This window comes from Barbus barbus, assembly GCF_936440315.1.
Source record: "Barbus barbus genome assembly, chromosome: 43".
NCBI lineage: Eukaryota > Metazoa > Chordata > Actinopteri > Cypriniformes > Cyprinidae > Barbus > Barbus barbus.
Window position 1 is genome coordinate 103,614 of NC_136721.1, and position 15,735 is coordinate 119,348.

The following is a 15,735-nucleotide window of genomic DNA, read 5'->3' on the forward strand; positions in this document are numbered from 1 at the left end:
AGAAAATGTATTATAAGTGGAAATGTTATTATCTTCAGACAAACCTGAGCATGGTAAAACCTTTTCCTTATATTGTGATGAGAACAGAAGCATTTATTAAAAAACAAAAACAAAAAAACTTTGCAATAAATTCTACTTTATTTTTATATATCTCTCTATATCTCGGCTAATTTCATATCATTTTGTTCCACTCAATAACAGCTCATTCCTGAGAGAGAGAGACAGAGAGAGAGAGAGAGAATATTTGACAGGTGCCAAAAGCCCAAATTTATTACATACTGTACATGGTCCTTGTGCTAAATAAACTTTATCAAGTTTTACATTAAAAAAGTTATCACAAAATATATTAAAATGTGAGCCTTTGTTACATTGAGAACCAAAAAGAACCATTACATTGTAATGTAACCCCCAAATGGCAAGACCTGCCTTGGTGTGAAGGGTTAAATCTTTCATACTTATTCTCTCTATAGTCCATTACAAGTCGTCAGACTCATGCTCCTCTTCACATTTTCTGTCAGTTGGTCTGTAATGTCTTTTTCTGAACCTGAAAAAAATATATAACAATTTACAGTTTACAATAAAAGTGTTATCACCACTCAATATTTGTATTATTTCTAATTTGGCAAGTAGATTATTTTCTTCAGATCTTCAGACCTGGCACATCAATGGAAATCAGTTACTGTTACACTTCAAAAGACACTGCATAACATCAACTTTATATCCAAGAAACAAAAAAACTTGCTCCTCTTTCTGTCAGTAACGTTCGACATTATGTCAAATGACATTAGGGGTCTTACTTGGGAGCTCAGCTCCTTTCTGAGTAGTACAATAAAGGAAAATGAGAATTAGTGAGTGGAATTTGCATGCTGAGCCACTCCCCGGGACATATGGATATACAAGATGGCCGGCATGCTCCACTCATTCAGATTTTTACTTCGGAGAATAATGGTTGCCTGTGTTTGAGCGATCTCTCTTCCAAAAGCAGAAACACTCTTGCTGCTGGTGATTCTGATGGTGCATTCAGCAGTGTTTCACCACAGTTTTGCACAGATAAGTGCAGCCATTCCACCCGGGGGGCTTCAGCAGCTATGGCTGCTAATGCTTTCAGAGCCACTGGACAGACCGCCTCCACCCTGCATGTGATGGCCATCCTGCAAGTACACATAGGCCAAAGCATTGAAAGAACTGCACGAGGGTAGTTTTGAGGGAGGTTTGAAGCAGGAACTGCACACGACAACCAGCTTCACCCTCCGGGTGACTAAGCTCACACCGTAGGCCATCGGCCAGGCGATGTCAACTCTAGTGGTCCACGAGTGGCATCTTTGGCTGAACCTTGCAGAGATGCGGGATACAGACAAAGTGTGCTTTCTTGACGATCCTATCTCCCAAGCTGTCCTTTTCAGCAACACTTTTGAGGACTTTGCCCAGCACTTCTCAGCAGTCCAAAAGCTGACAGAGGCCAGAACACATCCTGGCCCATCATGATGCCACCATGCCACCGAGGGCTGGCCCCAATTCTGCTCGTCACTGAATGCATCCATCTACATCTGCTCTGCCGCATCCAGATCTAAGGCCTTAGCTACAGTGTCAAGTCACCCACAGGAAGGACTACCACAGTAAATGCATTATCCTGACAGTGATGCACGAATGTGGGAGTATGGGGGAATAATATATAACATTAGTTATATATTACCAGAAGAGACGGACGACAGCTCGCATAAGTGTTTTGAATAACTTGGTCGCAGTTCTGTTGTTTAAATAATTTACTTGCTACTAGGAAGGAATAGTTTGTTTCCTACCTATTTCTACTCTGCATTTTCGTTGTTTTTTCTGTTTGATTGCACTTACTGGTAATTAGAATAATTTGCGCCTCAGCTGAGAACGAGCCTGTGTGATTGTGCAAAGTGTTAGTTTCGTCTTGAGCTATTAGCAGTCCTACCTTATTGGCTGGGCTGATCAGAAGCCGGCAACAGCTGTTTTCACTCTAGTTTCTTAGACTGTATTTATTTGATGTCAGAGCGCTGACGCTTCCTCGTGTGAAGACCAACGAGTGTAAAGACAGACGACTTTCTCCTGCGCGACTTTGACCGAGCAACGACACCGAGCACACACTTAAGTATCCTTTTTATCTTCCCTCACGCTTTCCTATTCTCTATCCTCTATCATGTGTTTCCAAACCATTCCGGTTCTCTCTCTACCTCGCTCTAAAAATACACGCAGAAGGTTACGTAACCCTGCTAACCTGCGCACTCTACATCTCTACATCTTCCACTGCACCTCTTTCTTTCTCTGTAGGTCTTTGGAATTGGCAGTCAGCTGTCAACAAAGCCGACTTCATTTCTGCATTTTCCTTGCATTCCACACTCAGCATGCTGGGCTTGACTGAGACCTGGATTCGTCCAGAAGAACCACTACAAGCACGCACAAATCAGGTAACCAACTCAACTTAATTTACACACGCAATTGTTCTACAGATAACATTCTGGTACAATCACTACATATTACTGACCATTTCTTCATTACATTTACTTTACATTTTGCTACCCAGGTGCCACCATCTCCCTTACCGGTTACTTTCAGACGCAACCTACGCTCCCTTTCCCCCTCCCTTCTTACCTCTGTAGTATCCTCCTCTCTTCCCTCGCCTACCCATTTCTCTTCTCTGGATGTAAATGCAGCCACTGACACTTTATGCTCTACCTTAACCTCTTGTCTAGACGACATCTGTCCTCTCTCCTCCAGGCCAGCACGGGCTGCTCCTTCTAACCCCTGGTTATCCGATGTTCTTCGTGAGAATCAGACCAAACTCAGAGCGGCAGAGAGAAAATGGCGCAAATCAAACGATCCGTCGGACCTGAGTAGGTATCAGTCTTTGCTTTCATCTTTCTCTACTGAAGTCCACACTGCCAAATCCTCACATTTCCACAACAAGATCACCAGCGCTCCAGACATGCGTAATCTCTTCAGAACATTTAATTCTCTCCTCTGTCCCCCTCCTCCACCTCCCACCACTTTGATAACCGCTGATGACTTTGCCTCTTTTTTCACAGACAAAACTAGAACAATCAGTTACCAGTTCTCAACTCCACAGGACCTCCAATCAACCACATCCACTGCTCTAACTCCCATCTTCTCCTTCTGTCCCCTCACCGAGGCAGAAGTATCCAAACTTCTCCACTCCAGCCATCCTGCAACATGTCCTCTCGACCCGATCCCCTCACACCTTCTCCAAACAATCTCTTCCACACTCTTACTGGCACTCACACACATTATCAACACATCTCTCCTCACAGGCATCTTCCCCACAGCATTCAAGCAGACTCAGGTAACCCCACTGATCAAAAAACCTACATTAAACTCTTCTCTTTTAGATAACTACAGACCTGTCTCTCTCCTTCCATTCATAGGGAAAACACTCGAACGAGTTGTCTTCAACCAGCTCTCGCGGTTTCTTTCACAGTACAACAAACTGGATGCTAAACAGTCAGGTTTCAGGAGTGGCCATTCAACAGAGACTGCGCTACTCTCAGTCACTGAAGCCCTGCGAACTGCAAAGGTTGATTCCAAATCGTCAGTCCTCATTCTGCTGGATCTTTCTGCTGCTTTTGACACTGTCAATCATCAGATTCTCCTGTCTACACTCTCATCACTGGGCATCACTGGGATTCCACTTCGCTGATTTGAATCCTATCTCACCGGTAGATCCTTCAGGGTGGCCTGGGGAGGGGAGGTATCCAAACCACATCAACTGGTCACTGGAGTTCCTCAGGGATCGGTTCTTGGACCCCTCCTCTTCTCCACATACACTACATCGCTGGGTCCCATCATACATGCACATGGCTTCTCCTATCACTGCTATGCAGATGACACACAGCTCTATCTCTCTTTTCAACCAGATGACCCAACGGTAGCTGCACGGATCTCAGGCTGCCTGGTGGACATCTCGGCATGGATGAAAGAACATCACCTACAGCTCAACCTGGCAAAGACGGAACTTCTGGTCTTCCCTGCCACTCCGACTCTACAGCATGACTTCACGATTCAGTTAGGCTCATCAATGATTACCCCATCAACTTCAGGCAAAAATCTTGGTGTAATCTTTGATGATCAGCTGACCTTCAAAGAGCACATTCCAAAGACTGCTTGATCCTGCAGGTTTGCACTACACAACATCAGAAAGATCAGGCCCTTTCTGACAGAGCATGCTGCACAACTTCTTGTCCAGGCCTTTGTCGGTTCTAGACTGGACTACTGCAATGCTCTTCTGGCTGGTCTGCCATCAAACACAAACAAACCTCTACAAATGATTCAGAATGCAGCGGCACGACTGATCTTCAACGAGCCCAAAAGAGCGCATGTTACACCTCTCTTCATCTCCTTGCACTGGCTACCAGTGGCAGCTCGCATCCAGTTCAAGACACTGATGCTTGCATACAGAACTACCACAGACTCAGCACCCTCCTACTTCCACTCACTATTACGAACCTACATCCCCTCCAGAAGTTTGAGATCTGCTAGTGAGCGACGCCTTGTGGTACCATCACAGAGAGGCTCAAAATCACTCTCCAGAACATTCTCGTTCACCATTCCTGGCTGGTGGAATAATCTTCCCACCCCTATCCGGAACGCCGGATCCCTGGCAAGATTCAAGCAACAACTGAAAACTCATCTCTTTCGGCAGTACTTGACTTCATCCTAAATTCAAAAAAAAAAAAAAAAAAAAAAAACCTTTCCCTCTATCTTTCTCTCCGCTTACTAGCTTGTACTTATTTGAACAATAACTGAGACTTGGTGTTAAGAGCACTTCCTCTGTCTGATTGCCTCTTCAAGATTAATCGCTTTTTGTATTCCCCAATTGTAAGTCGCTTTGGATAAAAGCGTCTGCCAAATGACTAAATGTAAATGTAAACATTTAACGGTAAATAACAATGTTGGGGAGATGACAATTATAGATGGCACCTTGATATAATAATCTTAATTCAAAGGGAAAACAGGATAATTTCTCTTACCTCATTGCTAGATTTTTTTCTTGCTTTAAGGAAATATTACCAAACTTTTGATGCATTTTTCAGAAAACAAAACTTAATATCTTAAGTCATTTATGTATCTTGATTTAAGAATGTTTAGATAATTGTACTAGAAAACAAGACAAAAAATACTAAGAAATTTTTTTTTTGCAGTGTACCAACTGTCAGAGCTATTAAACAATCAAATGATCATGATTACTGAGAAAACAACACAGATTCTGCTAATAATGTTCATACGGAGCCAATATTCTTTGGACCTGATTTACTAAGATCCCATATAAAGAGTATTAATTTCCTTACACAATCTAGCAAGTTAATGGGACTGTGGGTGATTTACTAAGGATAATTGCACAAAAGCCCACCCACATTAACCACATTTAACACCCACATTTTGTTTGCTGTAATTGTTCCAAATGTAACCAATGTAACCAAACGTTTAGTAAATCGGGGCCATTGCATAGAGTAATGCTAATGCTACAGAAAAACGGCAGAGGGTGCTGCTCTTACCCAGCTGTCTGCATGTGACTGATAGTCTCTGGTAATGGTGATCCAAGACTCTCTGGAAGCAGAAGACTGAGTAACCCGGAGAGGACATTCAGACTGCCAATTAAAATGTATGGCAAAGATCTGTAATAGCCTCCTGGAACAACAACAACAAAAACACTTGAAAAAATTGTTTTGATAGGCATGTTTAAGAAATGATGATACTTAAAACATTATATTGTTTGATCTATGTCGATAAGCATTGGTCACTGTGTAGTCTAATTTGATAGATTTTTTATAAAATGCTTCTTGGTCTGAACAGCTGGAGAAACTATGGAAATTTCACAATTTACTGTTGAGACATGACATGACCAAACTAGTGCACAAATCAGGGATGGACTGGAACTGTCACGAATCCTGGCCATGAACCTCCATTTGTTCACCACCAGAGGTCACCCGCTCACCACATGGACTTTCACACTACACAGCACATTGCACTCCATTTCCCATCATCCATTGCACTGACGACACACACAGCTGATTACACTAATCACACTCACAGCTGAGAACTATCACTCAATCACACACGCTTTATAAGCCTTGGACTTCTTCTCTGTCACTGCGGAGTATTGTTTAGCATTTGTCACAGTCTCTGTCGATAGCTACTCTACCAAGCCATTCCAAGTCTTGCCTAGCCTGTTTTTCTGTTTTTATTCCTGCCCACGCCTGGATTAACCCCTTTGCCTTGCCGTTTGGACTCTGTTTGCCCTTCGTTTGGATCTTTGCTTGTATCTGGATTATCTCTCTGCCTCGCCCTATTGGATAATGTTCACCGATCGTCGACTCACGCTTGCCCTAGGATTACTCTGTGTCTTGCCCATGCCATACCTGTCTGCCATCATTTGATCCTGCCTGTGAATTGACTATGTTTATAAGTAAAAGTTTGCATATGGATCCGCACGTCTCACGTCTTGTTCGCCCCGTAACATGAACTAAAAAGAGAGCTCATATTTTTATGGTCTTGTGTTTGAGATGATTTCTTATAACTACAGCTGAAAGAGGACATTCAAAATATGAAGTGTTACAATTTTACCTCTGCCACATTTTTTTATATGTCCAGGCAGAGAGGAACTTAAGTGAAAACTGCCGAATTCTCACCTTGTTTACAATTTTGAATATCAGTTATGTTGACAACTATCTTCATTTTAAGCGGCTCATGTTGTTGTGAAAATATTCTTATATTAGGATACTTTAATAAGATCACGTAACATTAGAACTGTCACGAATCTGGTCCATGCTCTCCCGGTTAACCACCACTAGAGGTCACCCGTTCACCACAGTGACTATTTTCACTCACAACACATTGGACTCCATTTCCCACAATCCATTGCACTGACGACATGCACAGCTGTTCACTATCTCGCCCACACCTGATCATCATTTCACAATCACCACCACTCACTATTTAAGCTTGGGACTTGCTCTTGCTCACCGCCGAGTATTGTTAGCATTTATCACTCAGCTAGCGATAGCAACTTTACAGAGCCATAGTCATAGTCCTAGTCTTAGTCTTGCCTTGTTTTCCTGCCGTGTCTGACCCTGCCCGTGTTTACTGGATTTACCCTTAGCCTCTACCGTTTGGACTCTGTTCGCTCCCCGTTTGGACTTTTGCTCTCGCTTTTGGATTATCTCTCTGCCTTGCCCTTTGGATACTGTTCGCTGATCGTCGACCCACGCTTGTTCCACGGATTGCTTTGTCTTGCCCTTGCCATACCTGTTTGCCACTGTCTGACCCTGCCTGTTTACTGACCATGTTTTATAATAAAGCTTTGCATATAGATCCGCACGTCTCACATCTCGTCAGCCCCGTAACAAGAACAGCCTTCTATCTGTGCCGCCTTTATTTATTTGCTCGTTTTCATCACTTTCCTATAATTCGTGGGCACTGAATTGTTTGCTAAACTGAACATCCAGTCATAGTTCTCACTTGCTCCGATGACCCCAACTTTAATATAACATGTTGAATGAGCAAACTGCCACTGATGTGAGCCCAACGAGAGCTAACATGTGGAACACACCAAACAAACTAGCCCTACAGAAGCTCACCGACGCCCGATGGCTTAGTGTGTCTTAACTGCTCTCCCCTCTGCTTTGCACAGTTTTGTTACTGCCTGCTGCTCCACTGGAACTCTCTGGCTGCTTCCCCACTTTGGTCCCAGATGCCCTCAGCCTTTTACCTTTTCCTCTGTACAGGACTGCTTTATTACCCATATCCCTAGATCCCTATCCATGTTCACATACTCACCCCTCCAAAAGTATTGGGACAGTGAGGCCAATTCATTTATTTTTGCTGTAGACTGAAAACATTTGGCTTTGACATCAAAAGATGAATATCAGACAAGATATTTACATGCCGGCTTTTATTTCCAGGTATTTACATCTGGATCTGACACACAACTTAGAAGATATTACCTTTTGTTTGAAACCACACATTTTTCATGTGAGCAAAAGTATTGGAACATGTGACTGACAGGTGTATTTTGTTGCCCAGGTGTGTCATATCACAATGATTATTCAAACAATAATTAGCACTGAATGTCTACGCTCAGTTTCAGATTTGGGTTTTGCCTGTTCAAGCTGCATTTATAGTTAAGAGGTGTAACCAACATGAAAACCAGAGAGCTGTCTATGGGTGAAAAACAAGCAATTGTGCATTGCACACACATTGGCCATAGCCATTTCAACCAATTGGAATGTCCTGAAGAAGAAAGAAGCCACTGGTGGTGTACTAAGTAACAGACATCGAACAGGTAGACCAAGGAAAAGAACTGCAGTTGATGACAGGAACATTGTGAGAGCTGTCAGGAAAGACCCTAAAATAACTGTAAGTGAGATCAGCAACAACCTCCAGAGGGCAGGAGTAAAGGTATCACAATCTACTGTTCCCAGAACACTTCATGATCACAAGTACAGAGGCTACACCAGAAGATGCAAACCACTCATTAGCAAGAAGAATAGGAAGGACAGGCTGGAATTTGCCAAAACGTACAGCGATGAGCCTCACAAATTCTGGGACAAAGTTTTATGGACTGATGAGATAAAGATTAACCTTTACCAAAGGCTAAAGTTTGGAGAAAAGGATCATGATCCCAAACACACAAGCTCATCTGAGAAACACAGTGGAGGTAATGTCATGGCTTGGGCTTGCATGGCTTCTTCTGGGACAGGCTCATTAATCTTCATTGATGATGTAACACATGATGGCAGCAGCAAAATGAACTCAGAAGTCTACAGAAACATTTTGTCTGCCAATTTAAAGAAAGATGTAACCAAACTTAATGGGAGATTCTTCATCATGCAGCAAGATAATGACCCAAAACACACTGCCAAAACAACAAAGGAGTTCATCAGGGGCAAGAAGTGGAAGGTTTTAGACTGGCCAAGTCAATCTCCAGACTTAAACCCTATAGAGCATGCCTTTTACCTGCTAAAGAGGAGACTGAAGGGGTAACCCCCCAAAACAAACAACAACTGAAAGAGTCTGCGCTGAAAGCCTGAAAAGCATCACAAAAGAAGAACGCAAAAGTTTGGTGATGTCAATGGGTCACAGGTTTGATGCAGTTATTGAAAGCAAAGGATTTGCAACTAAATATTAAGTCTTTTTCACTTTAATCTATGTTAATTCTATCTGTTCCAATACTTTTGCTCACATGAAAAATGAGTGGGTTCAAACAAAAGATGATATCTTCTAAGTTGTGTGTCAGATCCAGATGTAAATACCAGGAAATAAAAGCCGGCATGTAAATCTCTTGTCTGATATTCATCTTTTGATGTCAAACCCAAATATTTTCACTCTACAACAAAAATAAAGGAATTGGCCTCACTGTCCTAATACTTTTGGAGGGGAGTGTGTGTGTGTGTGTGTGTGTGTGTATATATATATATATTAGTGCTGTCAATCAATTAAAAAATGTAATCACGTTAATCACAGTCATGGTCTGTGATTAATCACGATTAATCACAAATTTAAAGTACTATGATTTACCTGTAAATGTGCTGAAATAAAGAAATGCATGACAAACCAGTTTAAGGAAACAGAACCTTTCAAACCTCTGCCAGATATGAGACATAATTCTTATTATTCTTTTATCATTATTCTTTAGTTTTTATTCAGCCATCATACTGGCAATAAAACGTTTACCAAGCCAAATCGCTTCAATCCCAGTATACATTTACACCCAACTATTATCAAAAGTATTTCTAAATAAATACAACAAAACATTTTCCTGCGACCTTACGTGAATTATTATGACAAAATGGATTATCAAGAAGAATTGGACCTCTGCAGGTGCATTAGAGCTAACATTATGCTACATAAGACAATTTATTAGATTAATAGTACACTTTTACTAAAAACTCACTTTAAACCACCATTGAGTGTTTGTAATAACCTCCTTTTGCGATCACATGTGGAATTTGGTCATTTACTGTTGTTAAAACATGCTATTTATGGCCTATTTTTATTGCTGTAAAAATGAGCATTTCAGATGAACATTCATTGTTATGAAACTATCCAAATCTCAAGTAAATCACATACAAACCATATCCTACCATAATCGTGTGTTTATTATTTTATATAATCTATAGTGGCTGTTGTCATGTTTATTTCTGCTGTGTAAAAGCCTTAATGCTCTGGCTGAAACTCACGTTGTTTGTTATGTTACAACCGCCTCTCTGTTCTTAAGTTGCCAGGTATACATTACAAGTATAATGCACATTAGTAAAAGGATCTATTTTCATTTTTATTTGTCTATATACATTTTGGGCGGCTGCGGTACATTATAAAAGTAACCCAAAAAACCGCAACCCACGTCTCTGTAATTTTTCCCGCAATTGCATTTTCAAAATAGTCCAATTACGCAAACCGCGACCCTGGCAACACTGCCATCCTTATCACATAATCAATGATTTGTGCTGCGATGACGGCAAGAAGTCGGGGTCAAATCTTATCAAACGATTAATTTGCGTTAAAAAAATATTAATGCATTAAGATTTTTAGATTAATCGCATGCGTTAACACGTTGACATTGACAGCCCTAAATATATATATATATATATATATATATATATATATATATTAGTGCTGTCAATCGATTAAAAAATAACTATTTAACTATTTTTATTTAATGATTAATGGCAATTAATCCCGCCGAACATTAAAGTTAAAAAAAATACTTTTACATTGCAATAATTTCACATTCAATCTTCAAATTAATGTAGAAACAACATAAAGACAGTATTTTTTAAATATTTGTATAATGGCATCTTTTTTTATGACTGAAAGACAGTATCACTGACACCATACTGCTGATGTCTCTAGGAAATTGTTTTTTGCCCCTAATATTTAACCACTGACTATAGCCATTCAACATCACAAGAGCTATCAATTTTAACATTTATTAGACTACTTTAAATAGCTTCTAATTTAAGAGATCTTAAAACAGATAATATTTAAAGCTACAAAAGTTATTGATTTCCTCTTTTTCCTTCTTCATTTTCAGGTGAAATAAACCTTCACTTCTGGAATATTTTACACAGTTCTGAAGCAAACAGCAGTGCTGGAATTATAGCTTATATATGTATAGGAGAGATCAGTTATGTTTTAAATTTTTCCCATGTTATGACAATCTGTTGGCGCACAGATTGACCAGAAAAGGTTCAGACGCTCCCTATGGCCAGTCCATCCCTGGTACAAAATAAATCCCTGGAAACTGTGTGAATAAAATTTGAAGAAGGTATGATGTAGATGAAAATTCCTAAAACTTGCTTCTGTGAATGGGATTCTGTGGGACAAAGGATTTTTCAAATTTTTCCTTACTTGAGGAACTAGACAGTGCAGTTCTAATGCAGAATTTGGGAGATTAGAAAGATTGTACAGACTAGAGTTTAATGACCTAAGTAGTTGAAATATGGTGCCGATATGCTGCCGACTCTGGACGCCATTGAGCAGGCTCCTAAAGCTGTGTTCCTCAGTACAGTGGGGTAAAGCTCCGCAGTAGCAGGGTACACGATTGCGAATGCTGCAGACAGACCAAACTTCCCCAGCATCACCAGTGAAATGGCAACAGAACTCATATCTGTAATTTAATAGAGACAAAACATTCCATTCTAAGTTGAGCAAAATCATTAGACAGATGAATCCTTATGATCACATTGTTGGACATGTCAAAGTTCTTCAGAAAACCAAGAAATGGTGAATCATGATCAAAAGTGAACAATTAAATCTGAATGAATCATTGGTTTTGAACAAATCCACCGTCAATAATTCAGTGAGCCATTCATACAGAGAGTAATTTGCTTTGTTTTTGAATGAATCAGCCATTTGAATGCATTATTTGAATGAATGACTGACTGAATGACTCATTCATTAACACAGTGACTTACTGCCACCTGCTGCCACTTTCAATTTCATATTTAAATAGTTTTATTTCAAATTTAAAAAATAAAATAAAATAACAATATATATATATATATATATATATATATATTTATATATATATAATAAAGAAAACAATTTTTAAAAAATCTTTAATGCTCATTCAAAACCCAAAGTCTTTAATTCTACGGTGAATCAAAATATTTCTGTAAAGCTACTTTTTTGATACTTTTCTCATTTAACACAATAATGACTTCAAATGATCTTTTAGATTAATTTCTCAGCCCAAATCAATGCAATGTGATTAACCTGCTTAATTAACTGGCAAATCGTAAAACTATAGATCATTTAGATATAAATATTTTAATCCCAAATATTTTAATATTATTAATTTTAATATATTTGTTAGTACATTTTAATAAATGTTGCCATACAATATTGCAGTTAAAGAAAAGGCTATTTCTCACGTTGTGGAATGAGGTGTATGAAGAGAAGAACCAGTCCTCCTAATGACAGGGTGGAAGACAAGCTGAGACGCCTTGGCCAGTAGCGGAGCATCAGCCAAGCCATGATGAGAGCAGGCACTTCCACAACTGCTGATAGGAAGCAGTTCAGGTAGATGTTCCCATGCAGATTGGACGTGTTCAGAGACAAGGCACAGTATCCAATTGAAACAGCTGACCTAAAAGAAGAAATAAGAGAGTGAGAGGCAGGTTTAGTATACGGGTATTATGCTGAAATTAAAAATATTATTGTTGCCCTTAGGTATTTGCTTCCTGAATTACTAAAAACAATAACCATCTCTTATCGCAAGAAAAAATATTGTCTGTTACACTAAATATTCTTTTACAAATAAAAAACACATTAAAGAGTCTGAGACCACATAAAAAATCTGGGATTCAAAATATAAACCTATTTGAACCCAGTAATAGAAAAGTTTCAGGATAAAGGTTTTAAAATTTTTAAACAATGAATTGTAATGATTTAACTTTCTACCTTGTTTATAATCAAAACTACAATGACATTAAAACTGACTTTTTGGACCATCTCATATCATGCTGGAGAACATTAATATGGAGCTTATAATATGACAAAACTATTTGAATTTGAATTGTGTAAATTTGAATTATTGACAAGTGTCATTTAACAAAACCGAATATTATGTGGCATTTAACATAGTCCTGAATTTGAATTTTTTTCAACTTGAATAATGAACAATTGAAATTTAACACAATTTTTTATGGCAGTTTTTTTTAATAGACACGTATTTTCAAACAGCATCTTTTTTGTTCTGAATTCTTTGACTGCAAATATCTAGTTTTAAAAAATACAGCTTCAAGTTTTCAAGATGAAGAAGAAATTTGGAACATCAAATTAAATATTTAAAATTCAAAGCGCAGAAATTCAGATCGTAAAGACAGTAGGTCAGAGGTCATCCACAGGGAAGAGTAGATGATCTCCGAAAAGTCGAACGAAGCTTTTACTGTGACCGGGAGGGGATATGTTCGGTTCACTTAGGCTAGTTTTGTCCTGGCCACAGCATATTAACCCGTGGAAGTGTGGTAATACGTCGTGGCCACCATATATATATATATGTATATATATGTATATGTAAGTGTAAATGTATGTATATGGAGGGAACAACCATAGATATACTAGATGCCTCAGTAGCGACTGTTTCTATGGGCCGCTATAAGTAAACTGTCCGCCATATTGTAGCGATATACTTAACGTCATTCTCCATAGTAATCACTGAATATTCGAAAGATGCCACAATCATACATAGAACGGCTCAACGGCTCTGTGCGAACCTACAGTAGTGAAAGACGTCAAAAATACCGTTCCAAGATGGCAGCATCATCTACGTGCCTGGAGCGGTCGAATAGGGCGTTTATCTATGTCTATGGGAACAACATCCATTTCTCGTGGCCACGAGTTTAATGTGTATAATGTGGTCAGAAGTTACCGTGTTAATTTCTTTCTGCTGTAACAAAATGATCGAAATGACAGAATCTATAATTTTCCTGTCAGATTTTCATTCTAAAGACAGCAATCTTGAACATACTGTATTATTGCTTTGTCTTCTGTCTTCTGCACGTTCATAAAGCCAGAACTATAAATTGTAAACCTAACTTTAGAATGTTTTCATCTGATGTAAAATCTCTTTTTACTTCTTTTAAGAATGTGTCCAAACCTTTGAATTCAAAGGTTTCTAAAACATTTAACATTCTTGAATCTGTTGTAAGGTATCTGTAAAGGGTTTTTTTCTGGGGGGGGGGGGGGGGGGGTGATGTTATATTATGCTGATTTGTTTAGCCCTTATATCTACATGTGATGTTGTCCATTTGCCCCATGTTAATTCTCAAATATTGTAATGGTTTGATTTGCAATAAAACAATAAAAAAAATTAAAAAGTTTAATGTGTAAGCAAACCTGCGTGACCATAGCAACCTGGGATTATCAGAGATGGATAAAAAAAAAAAAATCTTCATCCCACAGTCTTTTAAATCCGTTAACTGATCGTGTCTTTTTATTTAATATTTGTATATTATTATTATAAAACTGTAGGCTAATAATAATATTATAATTATATTATTATATTAACTGGTTAGGGTTATATTTTTATATTTATTGTTATATATGCTTATTTCCCTTTCAATTCGTGTAGAGTTTTACCTAAATAACGTTCTGTATAATTATGCTAGTATTATTAATATGCCAGCAGGGCCTGGCGCTCTCCCTGGCAGTGGCAGGTCGTAGTGCCACTTCCGGTGGCATCGCCAAATGCCACCGGCAGCTGCCAGAGTTCGTGGCATCTGCCAGATTTCTCGTGGCAGATGCCATGGTATTTCTCGCTGTTTTTGCTGTTTGCTCGGTAAAAACTACACTGTTCTCAGTGGCGTGCGGTGGTGTTTTTTGTTGTAGTTGTTGTATTATTACTATTATACATTTTTATGGATCAGCTGCCAGAGTTAGTGCCAAGAGTCACGATCGTTTGTCGCCGTTTATTTTTAAATGAAAGATTTGATTATGCATATTATATACCAGCAAGCAGATGCGATCAGAATATGAACCCAATAAGCTAAACAGCATTTTCCCATAAAGAACACATAAGGAGTGCTTAGCTGTATAGACAGTATATATGCACATGTATACTATACACAGGTGCGTAGCCAACATTTCAGAAGTGAGTGGGACAAAAATGTTATTTTATATATATATATATATATATATATATATATATATATATATATATATATATAGGATACTGTTTATAAGAATATATGAAACTTTATTTTTTTCTCTTATGTCTTTTAATTGGCTTAGAAATCAGATACACTGTTGGACAATAACCAATAAATGATTTGTTAATGTACTACAAACACTTTTTTTTATTCATTTTTATCAAATATAAGACAATAGTTTTTGTACTGTAATAAATGCTATGTCAGGTAGCACTGAATTATTCATAAACTTACCTGGTAATTTACCATAAAATCACCTGGAGATGATTGAAAAAAAGTACAAATAAACCATATATGGTCGCAATCGTGTGTTTAATGCCTTCATGTTTCCAAAGGTTTCTGCCTTTTATTCGATCATACAGTGATAGCTGGATGCTTTTGTCCATATTAGGGATTTCCTGGTACTTTGTAAGTTATTACTTCAATATGAGTCTGTCTTGCACTTTCTAAGCCCTCCGGCTTCGTGTATGTGTATATGTTGTCACATTTCCCTTAAATAAACATTACACTAAAAAGGCCAAATACAATTATATTTTGTATTTTT

The 15,735-nt window shown here is 38.7% G+C and overlaps 1 protein-coding gene across 1 annotated transcript in view; it reads right to left on the minus strand.

Moving 5' to 3' along the window:
* Window positions 1-5,530: 5,530 nt before the first annotated feature.
* The window catches only part of LOC306862244 (organic cation/carnitine transporter 2-like), a gene marked incomplete at both ends in the record, with an annotated part of 29,703 nt that continues 19,498 nt past the window's right edge, over window positions 5,531-15,735 (minus strand). The window contains 3 exons of the mRNA XM_079404990.1: window positions 5,531-5,667; window positions 11,465-11,647; window positions 12,414-12,628. Of these exons, the coding sequence (XP_079261116.1) occupies window positions 5,531-5,667; window positions 11,465-11,647; window positions 12,414-12,628 (535 nt within the window). The remainder of the gene's footprint in view (window positions 5,668-11,464; window positions 11,648-12,413; window positions 12,629-15,735) is intronic.